Below are 20,496 nucleotides of genomic sequence, written 5' to 3' on the forward strand. Positions count from 1 at the left end.
AGCGCTGCTTCACGAGCAATACAGATTGTATTGAAATGTACACAAACATGATATTACTGAAAACTATTAGATCCTTGTAAAATATTGATAGTAATGCATGTAGGGATCCATAATCGTTTGACGTTTTTTTTGCACGACAATAGTCAGTGTGTGTGTGTGTATTTTACTCAAATACACAAACATATCTAAACTACGATAACAGTCAGTAGAGCACATTCCTACGCCAAGGATCAACATTCCCCTTAAATTCAATCAAGTTGCACCAATTCACTCTGACTCACATGCAGATATCAGTTACCTAAATAGGCCTTATTCTGTTTCCCATCAAAACTCATGCATTATTCCCTGAGAGCTGGTGTAAAAAACACCATATTTTGCAAAATCCACACCAAAACGTGATGGAATCTTTCGTGACCCAAGTTTCATGGAAATCTGTTACGTAGTTTTTGCGTAATCCTGCTGACAAACAAAAAAAAGCAACCAATCATTGAAAACAAACCAAAGGAGAGGGATGAAGTTCTTTAGCAGAAGTGACAAAATCCTGTCACAGAGTGATAACCGAATCAGGAAAGATACATCTCAAAAACTGTAACTATTTATTTCTCATCAGTTTTCATACATATACAAAACTGCAGCATAAAAAAAACTAAAATAAAGTCAAAAATAAGAAATGAATGAATAAACAAAATAATCCATTCATTAAAAAAAACTGTATTCTAAAACCACACACACAAAAGAAAACAGTTAATTTAATTAAATAAGAACCTCTGCAGCACAAAGCTTCTCCACAACTACTTCACACAAAAAAAACATATATGGAACAATAAAATTACAGTATGTACCAACTGAACTAGGCAAATTGACAAAATTAAAGAGATCCGAGGCCCTCAGAGGCCCCGCACCTCCCACAGCAGGATCTCATTATAGGCCACAGTGAAAAAAAGCGACCCAGTGGGTGAGAAGTGACACGTCTGCAGTGAGTCACTGTGCTGCAGGAAGTCCTGAAACCTGCCGCTGCTCGACTTGATTAACTTCAACACGCGCTCTGGTAAGAGATAAGACACAGAGTGAGAAATGTATTAAACGTGAGCTCGAAACCTTTATTACACTTTCATTTAAAATACAAGTTTACCTTTTGATCCCACAGCTATGAGCTGAGACTTAGAGGAGAGACCAAAGCACGTGGCCCAGTGGGGCAGGGCAATCTTTTTTATTATCTGTAGAAAAACAGATTAAAGATTATATTTTGTATGATATTACACATCAACCATGTGGAGGTACAAATAAAAATCCCAACACAATGAAGCAGGGGGAGCTGCGCTACCTGTTTTTTAGTCAGGCTGTAGAAGGACAACTCTTTCTCTACTCCGTAGCCTGTGTAGACCACCAGGTCAGGGTCTGTTGGGCAGAAGGCAGCCAGGCTGGGAGGTGGGCTGTCATCCTGCAACACAAATTGTTTATAGATATATAAAAATGGCTGAGCTAAATGTTCGTGTGAAGATATTTGAAAAACAGGACAAAAAGATATGCTGGAAAATGTCAAAAGTACAAATAAAAACATACATGTAGAATAAAAAAGGCTGAGGGGAAGTATTGAATGCAAATGTGTTTTAAGTGAGTATGAATTTTCCATGGTCTTCTACTGAGTATAGACTATGAAACAGAGCTGAAAATCCAGTATGTAGTACACGTGCAGAAACATTACCATTCATTACCGTGTACAATCAGTTAAACTACAGCCAGTACCTCCAAATAGGCCGGAGCAGGAAACGTCAGCCAGTCTAGGAGATCACACTTGTCCTTCAACCAATCGGCAGCCCACACACTGACGCGTCTGTCAGCACTGGCTGTCAACCACATCTCGATTCCTTCCAGTCCGAAATTCTTACACTAAAGATGAGAAGATAAATAAACTCTTCAAAGACCTGCTGATGAAACAAAATGTGATAAAACGCCACAAGAAGAATTTCATAGAGCATTTTCCTTTTCTTGAGATCCATAACCCGGTAGACTGTAGCAGTGGAGAGCTAATGAAAAGAATAACTTTGTATAAATAACTGTATGAATTGTGTGAATTTAACTGGATTTGAAAAGATTATTTCAAAACAATCTTGCTACATACCTACTTATGAATAAAAACAAATGTATTTACTACCTCTAACATAAAGACACTCAGGATGGTATTGTTTTACTATTCTGTCTCATAAGTATTCAAGTTATTATTTATTTTTCAGTGTGTACCGTTTCTAACAGACTTATATTTCTGCCACTTTCTCTTACTGATAAATCTTACTCAAAGTGTGCAAACAGATCATTTAAGAATTCACTCTTGCAGAATTAGGTTCATGTACAAATCTTCCGCCGAATTGTAACTAAAGGAGAAATTGAATGTGTGATGCTTCTGAAGTCTTTGTTCAGTTTCTAATGTGCCGTCATATTAAGCTGAGATAAAGCTCCATTCTCTGATTCAATGACTCACTGAGCTGACCTCTTCATTCACACACTGGATGGTGTTAATCTGAGCTCCTTTGTGGTCCCTGATGACCTGGATAGTCGCTCCATTCACTGGGCTGCTGACAGCTACGAGACCATTCTTCCCCCCTGAAAGGATCACGTGACCTGTCGGGGTCCAAAAACAGATACTGGATGAAACGCAGCAGCTTTGATATAACATGACACTTCACTGGCAGTACATGGACTTAATCATGGGTCTTTAAATTTGAAGGAAAAATGAGTTATGACCCTTTCTTTGACCGTGCATACATTTTTCTAAAAGGCTACATCCACTCTAACAAACATTATGCCAGGTTCAGACTTTGCCACTAAACTACTTAAACAACAAAAAATCAACGATTTGATAATTACTTTAATAATGCACATTTACTTTTGTCTGGCTCATGCTCTCCTTCGCTTAAAAGCTATATATAGCAAAAGTCAGGGGCACCTCACCACTACATGTACACCATCCTGCACTGTGATTACAATTAAGATATTTAGCCTGCTAAAAATCTATCACTTTTGTTTTTGCAGAGTAGTTTGTCAAACCCTAAACATGGACATTTGGAAACACTGCTTTAGTTTGAAAACTCCAGGGTTGTGTTTCAGTCTGACGAGAAGAAAGAATTATGCAGACACCCACATGTACTTCCTGATAGCGTCATATCAATCAAGACGTATCCCACCCTTGTTTGTCATGTTCCTGTCACCTGACCCTTCTGAGAAAAAAAAAAGCATCAGCTTTAAATACTAGTATTGAATGAAATATGGATGGCCATTTTAAAGTATTGCTGAGCTTGTTGTCTTTGCTAGCAGCCTTTGTGCAGTTTAATTTTATTTGTAAATCTACAGCAGCCTACAAACGCAGGAGGCAATGTTTTATCAGAAAACAAAGACATATTAACGTGGATGTAGCCTTGGTGTTTGACCATTGGAACAATAACCTTTTGAATCAGAACAGTTCATGGTGCTTAAAGCCAGGAAGTAATCACTTAAAGAAGTATACAGGAGAGGGACGACTGAGGGAAAGTCTTGATCTGATCAAGACTTTTCTGAAACTGCTCTCTCACCACTAGCCGAGTACTGGATGGCAGTGACGGCAACGTGATGGGGATGCAGCTTCATCTCCATCTCTGAGGAGGCAAGTCGGAAGATCCTCAGGGTCCCGTCACTGTATCCTGCAGCCACACATGCACTGTCCTCACTGGGAGAGGGACTCCAGCACACACAGCCACAGGCCTGACAGAGAAACAGAGAAACGCCGCTGTGTAGTGAATGTAATTACTGGCACAGTGGGTATGATTCCACCTGTCTGCACAAAGTAGGAAATATGCCCCCGATGTAATAGGCATTATTAACTGGAGGATTGCTTATCATTCTATAGTTCTGAACTTAAAAAGACAAAGGAATAAATAGTCTCATTTGATCACAATAGTTTAACTTGCTATGGAGCAGAAACACCAGGAGACAGACAATTAGTTTAATCGTGTTGTTAGAATCCCTTAAAATATAAAAAAAAAATCTTTCTCTGATTTCCCCAATCATATTTACAGCAGATATCCAGTTAGAAATCCCCAGCGTTCCTTCAATTTCTACAAGACCTGAGCCACCTATTGAGGTAGAATATTTCCTAAATGCATCCCCTCACCTGGTTGAGCACCTGGAACTGCACCACCAGTTCGTTGCTGGGCACCGACCACACCCTCACGCTGCCGTCCTCACTGCAGGTGGCGAAGTGATTCTCGTCAGAGCTGAACACGACATCATTTACCTGGACAGCAGCAAAAAGGAGAGTGTGACGTCACCGTGTCTGAACGCTGTTACAATGACAAGGAAAATCTCATCATGTGAACATCAGAAACTCGACTGATGTTTCTGAAAAACAGAATTCCTCAGGAGGTCATGTCATTTTCATCCTTCTCTTCTGAATCTTTCCTGAAAGTGGCTGCACTTTCCTGATTCATTCAGAATTGTGCTTTTCCCTTTTTAATAAGAAAAATCTTCATCTCTTGGTTTCAGTTCAGTCAAACTGCAAGAAATATGTTCATAATCTCCCCTTGTGTTCCATGTTATAGAGTTTAATAATATCCAGAACTTTTTTATGTCACATTGAAGTTGACATTTGACTGTTAAGATATAAAAATGTCATTACTTGAGCATTTTGTTATTTTCGACATTTGTGTTAAATTCATAATCAGCTTATGAAGTCTTCAGTTATGGCCCAAATCTGTTTTCTCAAGGGACCTTGACCTCCAAAATCGTTTTTAAAAATCCCATCAAGGTTTTCTGAGCTGAGGGATTCAGACAGACGGTCTTGTTGGAAAACCAGAAAACATAATGCCAAAGCTGACACTGTCACAGAGGCATACAAATTTAAAGCTCCTTTTTCAAAATGAGGATGACGATAGATGCCATAAATAATTCAGCCAGACAGGGTGCTGTAAACAAGATTTAATTCAGGACGTGACATTTGTTGACATTTTGTCAGGACAAACTGTGAATAGGTATTGATGCTGGGTTTGCTCACCACATGCATTTCACCGTCACAACTGTAGCTTCTGACAGACATGTAACGTGTTAGCAAGTCTTTGGGCAGATGTGTACCATCAAGCCATCAACAATAATATATTGTAATAAGTTTAAACCTTATACTCTAGCTCTTCCCGGAGACACAAGATTTGGATGTGGTTATTCTTCATTTGTCAGGGCTGGTGACAGAGCAGTGGTACCTTGGTCTTGTGCCCGCTGACCAGCCGGATGCTGCTGTTATCGGACCAGTTGATGTACCAGAGAGTTCCGGCTGTGGTTCCAACAATGCCCATGTCCATTGTGTTATCAAATGCTGCACTGACTACGGTCCCGTCCAGCATTACCTCTTTCTCCAACACCACAGTGGTCCATCTAAAGAAAAGACACAGGTAACCACAGTATCTGCAGGGCAGGGCTGCATGTTAACTGTTTTAACACGTAGCACTGGTGTAACAGTGGTTGATAGTTTTGTAGCACATGTCAACATCTGTTATCGTCGATACGGACAACTGCAGGTAGTGCAGTTTATCACTTTAACAGGTATGTGACAAGCAAATTACTTGTTGCATACACATTCCACTGGGGGATTTGATTTGAGATGGGAAAATACGACTTAATTTTCCTTCGTTAAAGTTAATTTACCAGATTGTAACGTCTCTGTCTGATCTATCTGGCTAGCTCCACGTGCTGAGGAACGTATACATCACATGTGAAGAGTCTACTGCCGAGATCAAACATACATATAACCTTAAGAAACAGATACACACCTGTCCTCCACATGGCAGACTTTTTCCTGGGGCTCCAGGCTCTGAATAGCTTCGACCTCCCACAGTCGGAACCAGCGGGTGTTGCTGCCCGTCAACAGACGGTTCCCTCGACACAACAGCACTCCTGCACCAGGAAACCACACCAATCTCATTCACATTGCAGGTTAATTTACCAAGTGAAATAAAAAGCATCTCCACAATTTATTACAAGCAACTAGAAGATAATAATGCTGGTGTGTATTTTTTGGGAACTTCAGCTAAAAGTATTTTTATCCTAACTAGATGGTCAGAATGTATCATAAATATGTACCAATCTCTCCCTTATCTGCTTCCCAGGTCATGAAGCAATCCTGTGTGTTCACGTCCCAGACGCAAACATGTCCTCGGTTAGTGGCAGTGAACAGAAAGGAGTCCGTGTGATAGCACAGAGCGGTCAGCTCCACATCACCGACCTCCGCAGGTGCTTTCACCCTCTGGACCTGAAAGGGTGAAAGACAGCTCAAGCCTTATGTACCAGGGTAAGTACAAGTAAAATAATTACCCACAAGTACACACTAAATGTGCAGTTGAAAATGATACAGTATTTCCTAAATTACAATGTCTGTTTTACCTGGAGGTCAACATCAAGGCCAGGAGTGTGGAGGAGGCAGAAGTAAATCCCCTGGCTGCCCACACAGGCCAGCTGGCCGGCTGCAGAGCGGCTGAAGGCTGCATCATGGATCGGCCCAGACATGCTCACACTGGACAGCAGCTGGAAGGTCTTGGTGCTCCACAGAGCCAGCTCTGGCTCAGAGAAGTCTCCTAAAGGGAATTGGGAAGAAACCCAGAGTAGTAACAGTAGCAACATTTGTTAAGTCATTATGCCAAGAGTTTAAATTCAAATTTTACTGACCGACAGAGAGAAAGAAGCGATCGTCTCTGGAAAAACCAAGACTTTGCACCGCCCCTCTGTGGAAGGAGATGCTTTTATGACATGTTCCATTCTGCACATCCCAAATGCAGATGAGGCTCCTGCTGCCGTTACTGCCGCCAGCTGCTGATGCCATTTTCTGGGCAGGAGATAACAAGACGCAAAGCATTATTCCATAAAACGCAAGGCAAACTTGATTTGTAGCTTTCTCTGTGGTCTGAGCAGTGTGACTTTAGGTTCACAGAATCGAACCCAAACTAAATGTCAAAAACTATGATAAAAGTACCTGTGCATCATTTGAGATCGCAAGACAAGAGATCTCCTCACTGTGGCCTTGCAAGTGTCTCTGACATCCTGTATGAAGGTGCTCCACCACCACCACGCAGCCACACGAGTACGCAAATAAACCTACAGAAAATGTATTGAGAGACAACAACTTTCACCAACCTCAGTTTTATAGTTTTATTATTTATTTTACAGTTAATGTTTAACTTTTACTTTCAGTATATTATAATGACCTTGGTCAGGGCTCCACACCATGTTGCCACGCCCATTGCCATTGTAGCCAATCACTGCTTTCAGCTTGATGCCCTCCTCTCCTGGTTGGGGAGCCACAGCAGCCTGAATCCGAGAAAACAGTCAGACTGGAGCTCAAGAATATCACAGCACTCCGTGACAACAGTTCATTATAATACAAAGTGTTCTTTACCTGATCAATAGTGGAGGGCTTGAAACGTGGGATAAAGTGCCTGTAACAATCTGGACGTATTGGCTTCTTCCCTTTTGACTGAACTTAAAAAAAAAACCCCGCATAAAGAAATAAATACAACAGCAGAAGAGAAGAGTCCGTTCACTGCAAATATTAAATAGTGCAGGGGAGCACTTACTAGTGTCATTGTGGCTACTATTCAGGGAAGGTGTGTTGACCAGCTCTGTAACTTTGAGGAAGGAGGCGGCAGATCTGGGGCCAGATGACGGACCTGAACCACTGGCTGGGCCTGGAACAGTTGTGATGGTTGGGGTGTCTTCACAAAGAGACGAGGAGCCAAAAGCTGCAGAAGAGAGACACTACAATTACAGCCTCACAGTCGTACACCTCCACCAACCACTAAAGTTTCACGGAATAAGGTCCCATAATCCTTATAATCAACATCCCTTCATCCACAGAACACTTTAGTTGTAGCCAATAGCAACGAATACATTCTGAGTGTGGCACGTCAATTAAGGTGTTGCTAGGCAACTATTGGGGATTGGCTTTTTTAGCTTAAGGCTGAGGTACTGAGGTTCACACCAGTAAGACAATTAAAATATTTCATATACGCATGTTCATATCTATTCACATGAGCGGGAGAACTTACCACCCCGATCAGCTTGGTTGGTCGTGCTGATCTCCAGATGTGGAGGTGGTGAGGAAGGGAGGGGTGCTTTCTGTCGAGGCATCCCAATTGACAATTGAACTTCACTCACTGCAACATCTGGATGAACTGTTACATGAAAACACAAATTAAAGAAATACATTGAATTTAGTCAGAAGATTTGGATCAGGTACACTATTATTCTAGCATTTAAATGTAAATTTACCTGATCTAGGGGCCGAGGTGTGGTTTACTCTGAGAGGTAAACTGTGAGTGAAGACAGAGCGAATTGGACTGTTACCAATAAAACTCATGAAGCTTAACACACAACAAGATTTAAACGTGAGACAGATTATTACCTGCTGTTAGTCAAAGAGTAACCAGAATGCGCCAGGAAGTCCCACAGAAATATGGCGTCTCCCACTGAGACTACTCCCATTTGGTCCGGGGTGAAGCTCACCTGGCAGATAGGCTGACTGTGACCTATGAACAACTGCTCCAGAGAAACAAGCGTCTCAGTCACGACAGAAATCAAAACATAACCTTCTAATACTTCTACTTCAAAGTGAAATAAACACAACATACATTCTGTAGAAGTTACTTAATAAAATAAAAATCTGTAGAGAATGTATAAGTTACATTTTAGCCACTAATAGTAAAAGGTAAAAGGGATCTAATTGTTGAGCACCTGTGAGTTGACAGTGAGCTGCATGTTATAATCCCACACTTTAACAGCATTGTGTCCTGCAGTCAGCAGGAATCGACTGTCCTCACTCACAGCCAAGGATGAGATCTGCTGTTTGTGAACCTTAGACATCTGAAAGGAAAATCAAAACAAACTCTGAGGTATAACTGAAAATTGGATCAAATGATGGTGTAGAGACAACCTGTGCATATCAAAACCCTTGGTCTCTTGTTACTCTCTCTGCGGACATGTTTTCCACATTCTTCTACCCTGTGAGCTTCTTGTCGTCGGTATCTCCGTCAGGTAATCTCATGTTCTACTGAAACTTTTTAAACACCTTCCTCTGCTTAATCTTGTACACTTTCAGCAAATAAATAAAAACATTGCAAAATAATTTGCTGATAGTTTAAGACACAACATCTGTGGTGTTACCTCTCGGAGCAGACGGCCTGTCTTAGTGCTAACCCAGAGGATTTTGTTAGCAGATGTCGCAACCAGCAGATGTTCAGTGGAGGCCAGGGAGAAGCAGACCTTCAGTGCAGAATCCAGACGAGGGCTCTCTACGTCCAAAATACTCACATCCACGTGGAGCAACTGGGTAAGGATGACATGTGTCAGTCGGACCCATAAGAGAAACCCATATAATGGAAGGGTGATGCTGCCTCACTACTCATTAAGTGAAATCTCATTCACATTCAATTAATCTACCTAAACAATGCAATAAATGGCATGAAAGGTGTCAATGTGCGAGATACCTCATCCAGAGACCGTGCGTCAGCAATAGTGACAATGTACTCGGAGGGACCGACAAAAGCCAGACAGCGGCTGTCACTGCGCACTGTAAGAGCGTCTGGAGCGCGCTCCGTGCCTCGGGCCACCACATTACCTAGGAAATCAGGTACAGAGGGAATCTCAAGACAATGTTAAATGTGGCTTTCTGATAAACTAACTGTGACTCAAACTAGTGAGCTTTTGAGTAAAGTCAGTTCAAGCAATATCTCATTGTGTTAGCTGGCTAATGAAATTTTATTCTGTGCCTGCATGAATGGTTTATGGTAAGATTAAGTGTAACATGTGATCTACTACAATTATCTTTAGGTGTGTGTGTGTGTGTGTGTGTGTGTGTGTGTGTGTGTGTGTGTGTGTGTGTGTGTGTGTGTGTGTGTGTACATACATACAACTCTGATGACATTGTGATCTTCCTCAGAGGAGTTGTAAAGTGCAAGAGAGCCCTGAGAGTCAGCACTGTACATGTACTCCCCGTCCGGAGAGAAGGCAAGACCCACCACTTCACCACTGTGATGCCTGTAATATATATATATATATATATATAAATACATACTATATGTAAACAGAAATAAGAATACAAAAGCAGTCAGTACTCTCCCTTGGAGGACACACTTTTTAACAGCAGTTATGGTGGTATCTGTTGCACTTGACTCATCTTAAAATGTACCAAAACTGACCCACATGGCAGATATTAGGTTTAGGAAATAAACACAGACGAGAATTTCACACATTCACTTGACAGTGTGTTCATAAGCATACCTGTTATCTACATCGGATTTTAATTGCAAATTTGTTCCTTTAAGATCAAGGTCAATTTACTATTCTAGTCAAATTATAGTGTATTTTAAGCATTGTGTACTGTGTGTAACACAATATATCATACTATATGATACACTGTAGTAATTGCATCCATGCAAACATATGGTATCCACAAGAGAAAGTTAGTTCAGACGTACTTGTGTTCAGCCAACAGTTTGGCACTTGAGATGTCAAAGACCCTGATGACGCCCGAGCTGGAGCCACAAGAGAAGATCTGCTCACTGGGATGGAAGGCCACTGAACAGGGGCTGTCCTCAGACACAAAGTCGTACAGCTAAACACAGGAGACAACAATACAGACATTCAGTTGTAGAGAGTGAACAAAGACTTTGGCGGTTGGATTATTAAATAAAACCAGACAGTTGTAATTGCTCTCTTTTTATAAATCACAAACTAGACTAGAAAGAGAGAATAAAAACAGCCTCACGTGGCCTTGCTTCAGCAGAGAAAGTAAAACTGACAAAAAGCAGGACAGAATACCAATGTCTAGTTTTTCTAAAGTGAGATTGTGAACATCGTACACAGACTTGAGCCGTTATATGTCTGGCTAAACAAACTGAAGGACAGTGCCTCCTCAATGAAATTTGTAAAAGAAATTGGCTTGACGTTGATTGACCTGCTGTAAGGAGTCCATATTCCAAATGCGCACTGTGCCGTCGGAAGAGGCAGTTGTGAGATGCCGACGGACGCCGTCCACACTGAAGCCAAGCACCGTGTCTGTGTGCGACCTCATCAGTGTGTTGTACCCGTGGCTGCTCACATCAAGGAAACCCAGGATACCGGTTGAGGTGGCTGCCAGGACCTGAAGACTGTCCGATGAGACAGACACCAGGCTCACAGGTCCCTCGTGCTCTGGGAAACAATGACATGGGTCTCAGTGATTGCTCTGTATGAGGATGTGAGAGGGAACATTTCGCATTTGAATATAAAGACTGTGCACTGTTTATTTTTTCTATTATTTCAAATAATCAAATTCATGCTGCCACAGTAATTTGCGGATAAGATTATATTTATACATTAACTTTTACTTTGATATCTTTAAATGCTTGTAACTTCAGTGACCTCAATTGAAAATATATTGTTATATGTTATAGCTAAAGGAGCAGAGACATCATTGAAGACTGTGGAAACCAGTGGTTCCTGTGACGCAGTAAGTCCTATGCCAATTAGCAGTATGTGATAAGATAGATCGTCCTTCATTAGTCCCACTATGGGGGAATTTATTGTGTTACAGCAGCAAAGAGGGAAGAGTGAAATACACACTCAGTAAGGTAATACAATTTGTAAAAAATACAACAAAAAAAAATACTTTCTTGGCACAGTCATCTAGGACAGATGCAACCTGATACTAGAAAACCGCTTTCGAAACATACTGTACATGAAGTGAGATCATGTCATTGCCTGTGGAGCCAGAACTGTCCCCTACAGTTAGTTTGCTGCAGGTTAATGTCAGGCCTAACCCTGCTGTGCCTACCAGCCTCCAGGAAGACAGCAGAAAAATCAAGGGGCCACAGACGCAGGAAGCCGTCTTCAGAGCCCGTGGCACAGAAGGCCGAGGACACGCTGATGCTGTTGATGGCGATGCCGGGACCTGTGACACACAAGCACCCAAACTCATGTCTTCACAGGCTCTTTAGAGATTCAATTTTCTCTCTAACCAACCTCTGCTTCAAAATGTTAAATAAACATTTTCTGGCTCCAAATGATTTCAGACCCACCTGTGTTAAAAGTCAGTTTCTCTCTGCGGTCTGCATGCTGCTGCAGTGCAGGCAACAGTCTCCTCACATTTCTAATAACTACTCGGCTGTAGTCCACCTCAAAGATATGGCCACTGCGACTGCTGGCAAATCTATGGGAAGAGAGTAATCTTTTATTAATAACATTTTTCAAAATATCCAGATAAAATTCATATTTCTTACAATGATGAGTGAACTCTCGCTCACAGTGTTTGATCATCTGGATGCTGGTTGGAGGCGTTTCCCTCCTCAAAGGCCACGTCGGTGAAGTCCATCGAGTTGTATTCCCCCAGGTTTACTGGACAGGAGCGCAGCGTCCCGTTCCGTACTCGCCACAGACGAATATTGTCACGACCACACGACACCATCCTAAAAGCAGCACACTCGGACATTTAGTCCCAGAATTCTAAATAACTGACAAGTCGATATGAGGCCTATTTCTGTTCTACTCTTGCAGCTGGAGCGGTTTCACCTCTCCCACTCTTCCACACCTTTTCTTCACTAAGAATACACAGGAGGTGAGCGTGAGGGGGGACAAAAATCTGTGACACAACTCTCTTTGCACAAGCACACTTTAAAAAGGAGTTTCATTATATTATTCTTCAATTCTGTCTTATGCTTCAGACATTCAACACTATTCATTCAACACGCCTTGGTTGGTGGTTCATCCAGTATAATTTAAAGCTGCATACTCTGAACATTGATGCTGGTGATTTGGCTGTTTGTAGCTTTCTGAGGGTTTTTGGGTGATCATGAATTCTGTGAATAGCTGATCAGCAGTGAGCACTGTGGGAGTCAACAGACGACACAGGTGCCTTGCTGTCACAGCAAACCGCCACAGGTACCATGCATGAATCAAATAATGCTAATGCAACATTCCTAATTTCATATTCAATAAGATTATTAGGTCTCTAGGTAGTACAATCCCTTTCACAGCTTGTTAGCTTATGACTGTATCAAAGTCTTTTATTGGTGTTGTGTCTTTCCTCTTCATAATTTTGATGGTTCAGTTACTGTTCCCTGATTTACTGAGCAACCAGGGGTTTAATGACTCATCAGTCATCACTGGAGAACTACAACCTCATTCTATTAAGAAAGTGTCCACTGAGAATGTACTGCCTTTCTATATCTGTATGTGTTGTGCAAAATATAAAATCTATATTATGAGAGGAGATGTCCGTCTCAGTGTGCGTATGTATGATGTAGAAGAAACATAGCAAAGGTTCGACAATTTATAAAATAAGACATATTCTGAAAAGCTGATTCATGCCTTCATTTATTGTATGAAAGGTGCTAAACAAATTAAGTCTATTATTATTATTATATGCAGACATGCACTTTTGGTGAAAAGAATCAATCAATACGTGACTAAACACAGAAACCAGGGTACCTTGTTTCATCAAAGAAGGCGACCTTCATGGTGTTAATGTCCACATCGGTGTGAGCTTTGGCTAAGATGGTCACCTCTCCACCTTTAGTGATGTTCTGAGTGTTCCACACCACCACCATCTAAGAAAAGCAGAATTAGGATTGCAAATATATACAGTCTGCTTGCAGCTAAGGGCAATAATTTATAGTTATTATCCGTCATTTGAAATTACAACTAGATGAGTCAGTCAGAGTAGTGATTAAATGGGCCGCTCAGCAATTTCTCATCTGAATCTAATGACACGCATGGCTCTGCCTACAGAGAGCGGCTAGTGCTAAATGCCTTTATACGCAAATTAGAAAATAAACAGTGGAATTTTCATGTGGAAACATTTGCAGTCATGAAGCTTACTGTTTTATTGTGGCTGTCTTTACCCACTCCACAGAGAACACTGCCACTGTGTGAGAAGCTGTATAATGGAAAGAAAAGAACAAAAGAGAGAAATTTAGAGTGAGCGAGCAGCGTTTGACATGTCAATGAACCATGTATATGACGTGTGTGGTTGGTTACCTAAGAGAGGATAATGAATGAGCATGAATCCGGAATATTGCCAGACAGTTTCCTTTGTGGTAGTTCCATACTCGAACCACACTATGATTACCAGTTTGCGCTGAGGCCAGCAGGGTTGTGTTGCCATTAAAAGCTAGAGCAGACACCTACAGAGAAAACACACGTGTCAAGAAATAAATTTCTGTAACAAAGACACAAGAAAATGCTTTCTCTTCAACGATTGCAACCACTTTTCAAGGCCTAGAATTAAGCAATTCAAAGAACCTTTCATAGGAGGCCATCGGACAAATTGTGCTGCAGGGTAGCACAACATATAACCACACTTACCTTATCAGTGTGGCCAATAAAGAATCTCTGCTGGTTCGAGGAAATCTTCATAGAGACGATAATTGCATGACACGGATATACCACTGCATCACCTGATTTGGTCCACAGAGCCTGTAGCGGAATACAGAGCAAATATTAGACCCTAGTCTATAACGTAGGATGAAGCCAGCCTGCTTTTTATTATAGTTTAGATTTAAATGAGCATACATATTTAAAAGTGCCTCCTCCAAATCCAATGATTCGATTGAGATTGAGAATAGGGTCTGGAAGCAGCTTCTAATAAAGAGAGCAGAAAAAGCAGATTCATAAGATTTAGTAATGAGCTCTTAAACAAATGATGTTTCGAGTTGTTTACATTTCCCTCTAAGTCACTCTCATCTCTTACCTGCTGTTTGGTTTCTTTAGATGATGACAAATGAAGTGGATGTGGAGGAGAACTGCAAACAAACTGGAAATATGACAAGGTGAACAGGGTTTTCAAAGTAGTGATTGTGCTTTTACAGACATAAATTCTGAAGAATGACCATACAATTGCATCTGGATGTCTTCCGGCGTTTGGCTTTCACATATGAACAACGCAGCAGGAGATTGTTTGGGTAAGATGCATTCAAGATAACAGGAAAATCTCCTAAGTGTTTAGCTGAGGGGAAGTGCAAGACATGCCTTTTAAATTCCAGTACAGAATTGAAGTCGACACCGGCGTCTGCTCTTATCATCAATACCTCGAGTCTCGTCGTCTTTCCAAATCGACATCTTCATCTGTGTCTCCTACGTGTATGTCACCTTTACTTAATCATGGGACTTTTGTTTTATTTTTTGTTTTTCATTCATCCCGTGATCAACTTGCTTGACTCAGACATTATCCGGAATTTTTACCAGGCGGTTGGCTAATTTCAGAAGATTTTCCGCAGTTCAATACTTAAGTTTAATCGAAAGTACAGTCTAGTCCATATGAAGCTTCACCTCTTCTTCACTTTCCTCCCCATATTTGCTGAAGGCGTCCTCAGGGTGCGCAAACACATGGACTTCACTGTCATCAGTATCACGGGGTGACCTGGATGTGAGCTGGTGTGGACTGAAGCATGCGGACTCCTGCTGCTGCTGGTTATCATTATGGCAAAGCCAGTCATCCTTCTGGTGAGAGGAGACTACACCCAGCTCAGGTATGTTAGTCACCGCGGGAGCTCGATCCCTCGGCAGCTGAGGAGACAGGAGGAAAATAACTGAAAATTAAACACAGCAGTGTCAGAGAAAAATCTAAATTTACCATTAACAGAATAAAATCAACCTGGGTTAAAACAGAGAGGCTTAATGAAAGCTTGTAAATGTTTTCTTACTGATTTTGGGGTGGTGATCTGCTGGACGAGGGACACGCGGTCCTGAACTGGTTTGCTGAGGGTGACACAGCGAAATACCTCACCTCTAATCGGGCTTATTTGGCTGGGGACACAGCCTGTGAAAAATGGAGGCATGAATGTCAGTCATCCATAATACCGTGCATGCTTATTAGGAAAAGCAAGAACTGCGTGGTTTGAAAAAGATGAATTAGAACTGTATAACAAATTTATTTGCATTGTAAGTATTGATTTCTAAAATGTACAGTGGCTCTAATTTATTTTGATGAATGAATAATAAAAATTATTTCAAAAGAAACAGTGGAATGAAATGAATGATAACAAAATTATTTCTGGTGCAGAGTAAAAGAAAAATACATTTTTCTTGTAAAAAAAAACATGGAGAAAAACAGATGTTTTAAGGAAAATCTTAAAAAGCATCAGAATCAGACGTAAAGAGCATCACACACGAGGGCAGAAAAATCTTTAAATACCATAAGATGAGAGTGATGTGCAGTGTGACATTTCATGACTTACTACTTGGATTGCCTTTTTGAATGGAGTCAAAGGGCAACTTTGTTCCCTCTGAGGGAAACCTGTTGGGGTAGGAGAAAAGAAGAGAGTCCATGGCAGTACACTGCTATAAAGCAGGTAATTGTAGTTTTCTTTCATTTGTAATAGATACATTCCAATAGCCTGGCTGATGTTAAGGTCTTTTCTCTGGTGAGGTAACCGTACTTGATATGGTCGTAGAGGTCATGCCAGGAGCCGCCCTTGGGAACAGGGAATGACATGTCTCGAGGCATGGGACCTGTTCCCAGAGAGGAGGCCAGTCCCATCAGCTTGGCTTCACTGAAGGAAACTCCTATTGAGAGAGAAAAGGACAAAGAGATGAGAACAATAAAAATGTCATGCACGCACAAAGAGGAGACTTTGCCGAATTCATTTGTTTTTGTTCTCTTACTTTTCACATGGCATTGCCTCAAACTAGTGACATTCACAAGACATGAGGTGTGAATATCAAGTATAAGATTTATACTTTATACATTATTAAAAACAAAAAATAAAGCCACCTGGATCTAGCAGCAGGTCACTGGTAAACATGTTTTTCACTGCCAAGTTGGCACAAAGCTTGATGCTCTTCACGTGTCTGTAGCAGCGGTTGACATAGATGGAGAGAGTGTGCTGCAGATCCAGCATCAGACAGGTCCAGCGCACTGAATTGGGCGCTGGACCCACGAAACCTGGAGCACATAAACATAAAGATAAGTTACAATACATAGAAAAGTACAGTGGACTCTTAGTAGGGTGACTAATGAAATAAAATTAAATGTATATGGCCATATAAGTATGGTTGCGTGTGTGTTTTACCATGTCTTGCAGATTTGGATGTGCTCTCATAGACTGAATCCTTCGCAGCTCCGCACAGAAAAGGAAACTGGAGCCAGGTCGCTGTGGACTTGAACTCTTTGAACATATTTGAAAAGGTGATACGCACAACCTGGCCCTCCTACATATCACAGCAGGGAGCAAGAGAGAGAACAGAATAAGAAAATGCTTCTCTTTCCTTGTCAGTTTCAAACACTGGGATTTGTTAAAGTTGTAAAAAGCCAATAAAACAGTTCATATCTCACACTGTGTTAAAAGTGCTGCTTGAATGAGAAAAAAATTTGGTCTAAAAGAATTAAGAGATTAAACTGAATCATTTTTTTCACACAATTCAACAGTAAATAAAAGACTGTGGAGAATATTTGCTCCCACTTTTCTATTAGACTACAATGTCAACACACAAAAAGACTTTGAAATGTCAGAGAATTATAAAGAAAGCTATTAAGGCAGAGCTGGGGCTCGGTGCATTTTAGAATTAAGTGCAGTAAGTGCACTGTTAATACAATCTTCAAATCTGTCAATACAATAGACTTAAACCATTGACCTTTTATATAGCTGCTTTCACACTTACACTGAAGACTGGTTAAAATACCAGAGCCAACTGAATCGAAAATTTGCGTTCTCACATACAGTCCCTCCAAAGGACTTCAGTGCAGGCCTGAAAACAGCTAGACAGTGTACACGTGCACAGAATCATGCAGTAAAATAAATACCTCTGCAGCAACATCCAGGTGGACTACAAAGTATTTTCCAGGAATGGGTCTGAACAGAAGGTAGAAGTAGCGCCCATTCAGCCCCAGAGACTGGTTGGTGTTTTTGGGTACCAGGATGTAACTGTTGGCAGGAACAGGACCCCTGATTCTGAAAACTGAGCATTTCAGCGTCTTGTCCTGGAGGGTGTCATGGAGATATATATATGGTATATATAGTTAGTTCATTAAAGGGATGATGACCCTGCCAAGATTTGAAAGTTGGAAAGGACTGAGACAAAAGCTGTTTATTTAGCCAAATCATAATAGTGCACTACGGTGGCCCTGAAATGCAAATTTCACAAATGGGAAAACACAACGGCAAATCACAACATTTACTTCCAACGGAAAATAGAGGAAGCTGCTGTCGACAAGGATCAACACTGATTGGATGAACGCAGTGTCCATCTTTATAGCAAGTGCGTTTGTCCAGTCAGCGACGATCACTGTCGACAGCAGCTACCTCTCTCTTTCCGTTAAAAGTGAAGTAGTTAAGTTAAGTTGTTGTGTCATTGTGTTTTGCTGTCGTGCTTTTTGTTCAGTTGCTGTGTTTTCTTATTTCACCTTTGTCATAGTGTTTTGTAATTATTGTGTTTTGCGATATGCTGTTGCCCTTTTTATTTTGTTGTGTTTTCATATTTGTCGTTGTGATTTGTGATTTATTGTGTGTTTTTTTTTTACCCTGTTGTGCATTTTGATCAGCCATTGTGATTTGCTGTTGTGATTGTGTTTTGTGATTTGCTGTTGTGTTATCCCATTTGTCATCGCGATTTGCACTTCAGAGGCACCTAAGTTGACAATATGGACACTACTGGAATCAATGAAGATGAAATTCAAACACAGAAACTGACAAAACCCCTTGAATCTTTAAAAAGGTAGTTTACAGTGCTATTGCAAGTAGAACTTTATAAATACCACAACTGTATAGTGTGGCACACAGTTACCGTGTATGTGGTCACATCCCCCTCTTTTGCAGACCTCTTCCAGTCTTCCACTCGGACATGTTTGAATATGTTGACATAAGGATGCTGCCAACCTGCAGAGTCACAAACAGGCTTCAGTCTCAGGGAGCTACACTTCACAGCAACAAGTCAAATGCTTCAGTGTAAACTCATCTTCCACGTCACAGGCTCCTCTCTCACACTCTGCGCTGTTGCATCTGATGGTTTTAACTAAAAACCTTTGAAAGTCACTTTACCTTTGGAGGCCATTGATAGCGACGGCAGGTAAATCCACTTGTTGACGTGTGTCGGGCAGGTTTAAATCCACAGACGTTAGCTAGCAAACGCGTAAATGGCCCCCGAAGCGCTCGCTCTCCTTCCCGCAGACGTTAAAACAACATGCACACATTTGTTTTACATCGTTACGCGGCGAGAGGACTTCTCCATTTCTCCCTGACACCGAGTAAAACTGTAGTTTGGGTTTGACGTCCAGCTTCAGTCGTATATTTCCCGCGCCAGCCTCCGCCGTTGCCAACGACACGCAGAGACAGCACGGCGCTTATGACGTCAGCGCGTTTCGTTTCCCAGGGGAATTCTGGGAAATGGAGTTAACTGGCGCAGAATCAATACAAGCAAAGACACTGTTGCATTTTGGACATGAAGCTGCAACTTGCCGTCCAATTTATCTTTCAAAGAATGTACTCCACACAGTTCTGATGGTGATTTACTTTACTGTTGGAAATTTACAACCTATCTCACATGCTTATTCATTGTTTGTTTAGCAGACAATATTTCTATCCACGTGTCGCATCAAGTTTTACGGAGACAACCCCACACACCACATATGTACAGGTGATAAACCCCACCTCCCTTACGTTAATGGTCACACTAAATACATTTTTACAGATGTCTCGTCCAAGTGTTATTTTTCCAGTAAGATGGGTTTTAATTAGTTATCAGATGTTTTGATTGACACCTAATTGACGGCGATACTGCGGCTCCATCCCCTGATCACGTCTGCGCAGACTCCGGCTCCAAATGCGCAAGATGGTGGCGTTCGGGTGGCCAGACGTTTTGGCTATATAGTGGAAATGGAGATGCGTCACTCGTCTTTATATACAGTCTATGATTATTTCTTTTAAAAAATATCCTTTGAATTTTTTCTTCTAGATTTACTTGAAGATGGCCCAAGTGATCCCAGTCACTTATTCACTTATTCATAATTTCTCCCTGTTATGGAAGTTTTCTGGAAGCTGGTGAAAGGGGAAAGATTTTAATGTAGACTTGATGCATCAAGGAGACAAGAAGGTGGAACAAAATACAAACGCTTACAGAGTAACATGAGCAATTGTCACCCCCAGGTCTGAACATGTCTCCCGCAGCATCCCAGTATATCTCCCTCTATTTGCGTCACCCATTATAACAGCACATCCATGAATGACTAGAATTGCTGTCACTCTCTATGTTACATGTAGGTGTTGCATCCTATTGGATGGTTAGTCTCTGGAATTAAACAGGCACTATTCTCCTGTACAGATATAATACAATATACATTATATACATAATATATAGTGGCATATACAGTAATGTGTGAGGATGGTCATAAATTCCTCAACACTCACCAGCATCTTAACATAATCACAATAAACCACATATATTCTTAAAATGTACAGTGAACGCAACAGTGTGTTCAGTCTGAAATTGCATCGACAACATTTGGGAGTAACTCCA

General features: G+C 41.2%; 1 protein-coding gene across 2 annotated transcripts; it reads right to left on the minus strand.

The window, feature by feature from the left end:
• Nucleotides 1-582: 582 nt before the first annotated feature.
• Nucleotides 583-19,298, minus strand: wdr90 (WD repeat domain 90). 2 transcript variants are annotated; one of them, XM_035146565.2, is made up of 43 exons: nt 19,023-19,298; nt 18,769-18,860; nt 17,789-17,965; nt 17,058-17,196; nt 16,760-16,930; nt 16,425-16,551; nt 16,224-16,282; nt 15,690-15,805; nt 15,316-15,552; nt 14,738-14,800; nt 14,560-14,628; nt 14,353-14,463; nt 14,026-14,171; nt 13,867-13,924; nt 13,477-13,595; nt 12,294-12,455; nt 12,069-12,199; nt 11,825-11,941; nt 10,967-11,202; nt 10,488-10,624; nt 9,917-10,047; nt 9,498-9,628; nt 9,175-9,336; nt 8,746-8,874; nt 8,417-8,550; nt 8,284-8,324; nt 8,061-8,186; nt 7,590-7,754; nt 7,412-7,494; nt 7,221-7,323; nt 6,989-7,110; nt 6,685-6,841; nt 6,403-6,593; nt 6,103-6,271; nt 5,793-5,916; nt 5,226-5,397; nt 4,145-4,267; nt 3,567-3,735; nt 2,489-2,619; nt 1,747-1,890; nt 1,325-1,441; nt 1,133-1,217; nt 583-1,045 (listed from the first exon to the last, which is right to left on the minus strand). In XM_035146565.2, the coding sequence occupies exons 1-43, from the start codon at nt 19,033-19,035 to the stop codon at nt 888-890; spliced, it is 5,547 nt and encodes a 1,848-aa protein (XP_035002456.2). In that variant the 5' UTR covers nt 19,036-19,298; the 3' UTR covers nt 583-887. The 2 variants fall into 2 exon arrangements, with proteins under 2 accessions (XP_035002456.2, XP_035002455.2); XM_035146564.2 differs by having other exon boundaries at nt 2,480-2,619.
• Between the last annotated feature and the right edge of the window lie 1,198 nt (nt 19,299-20,496).

Source organism: Hippoglossus stenolepis, chromosome 21 (assembly GCF_022539355.2).
Source record: "Hippoglossus stenolepis isolate QCI-W04-F060 chromosome 21, HSTE1.2, whole genome shotgun sequence".
NCBI lineage: Eukaryota > Metazoa > Chordata > Actinopteri > Pleuronectiformes > Pleuronectidae > Hippoglossus > Hippoglossus stenolepis.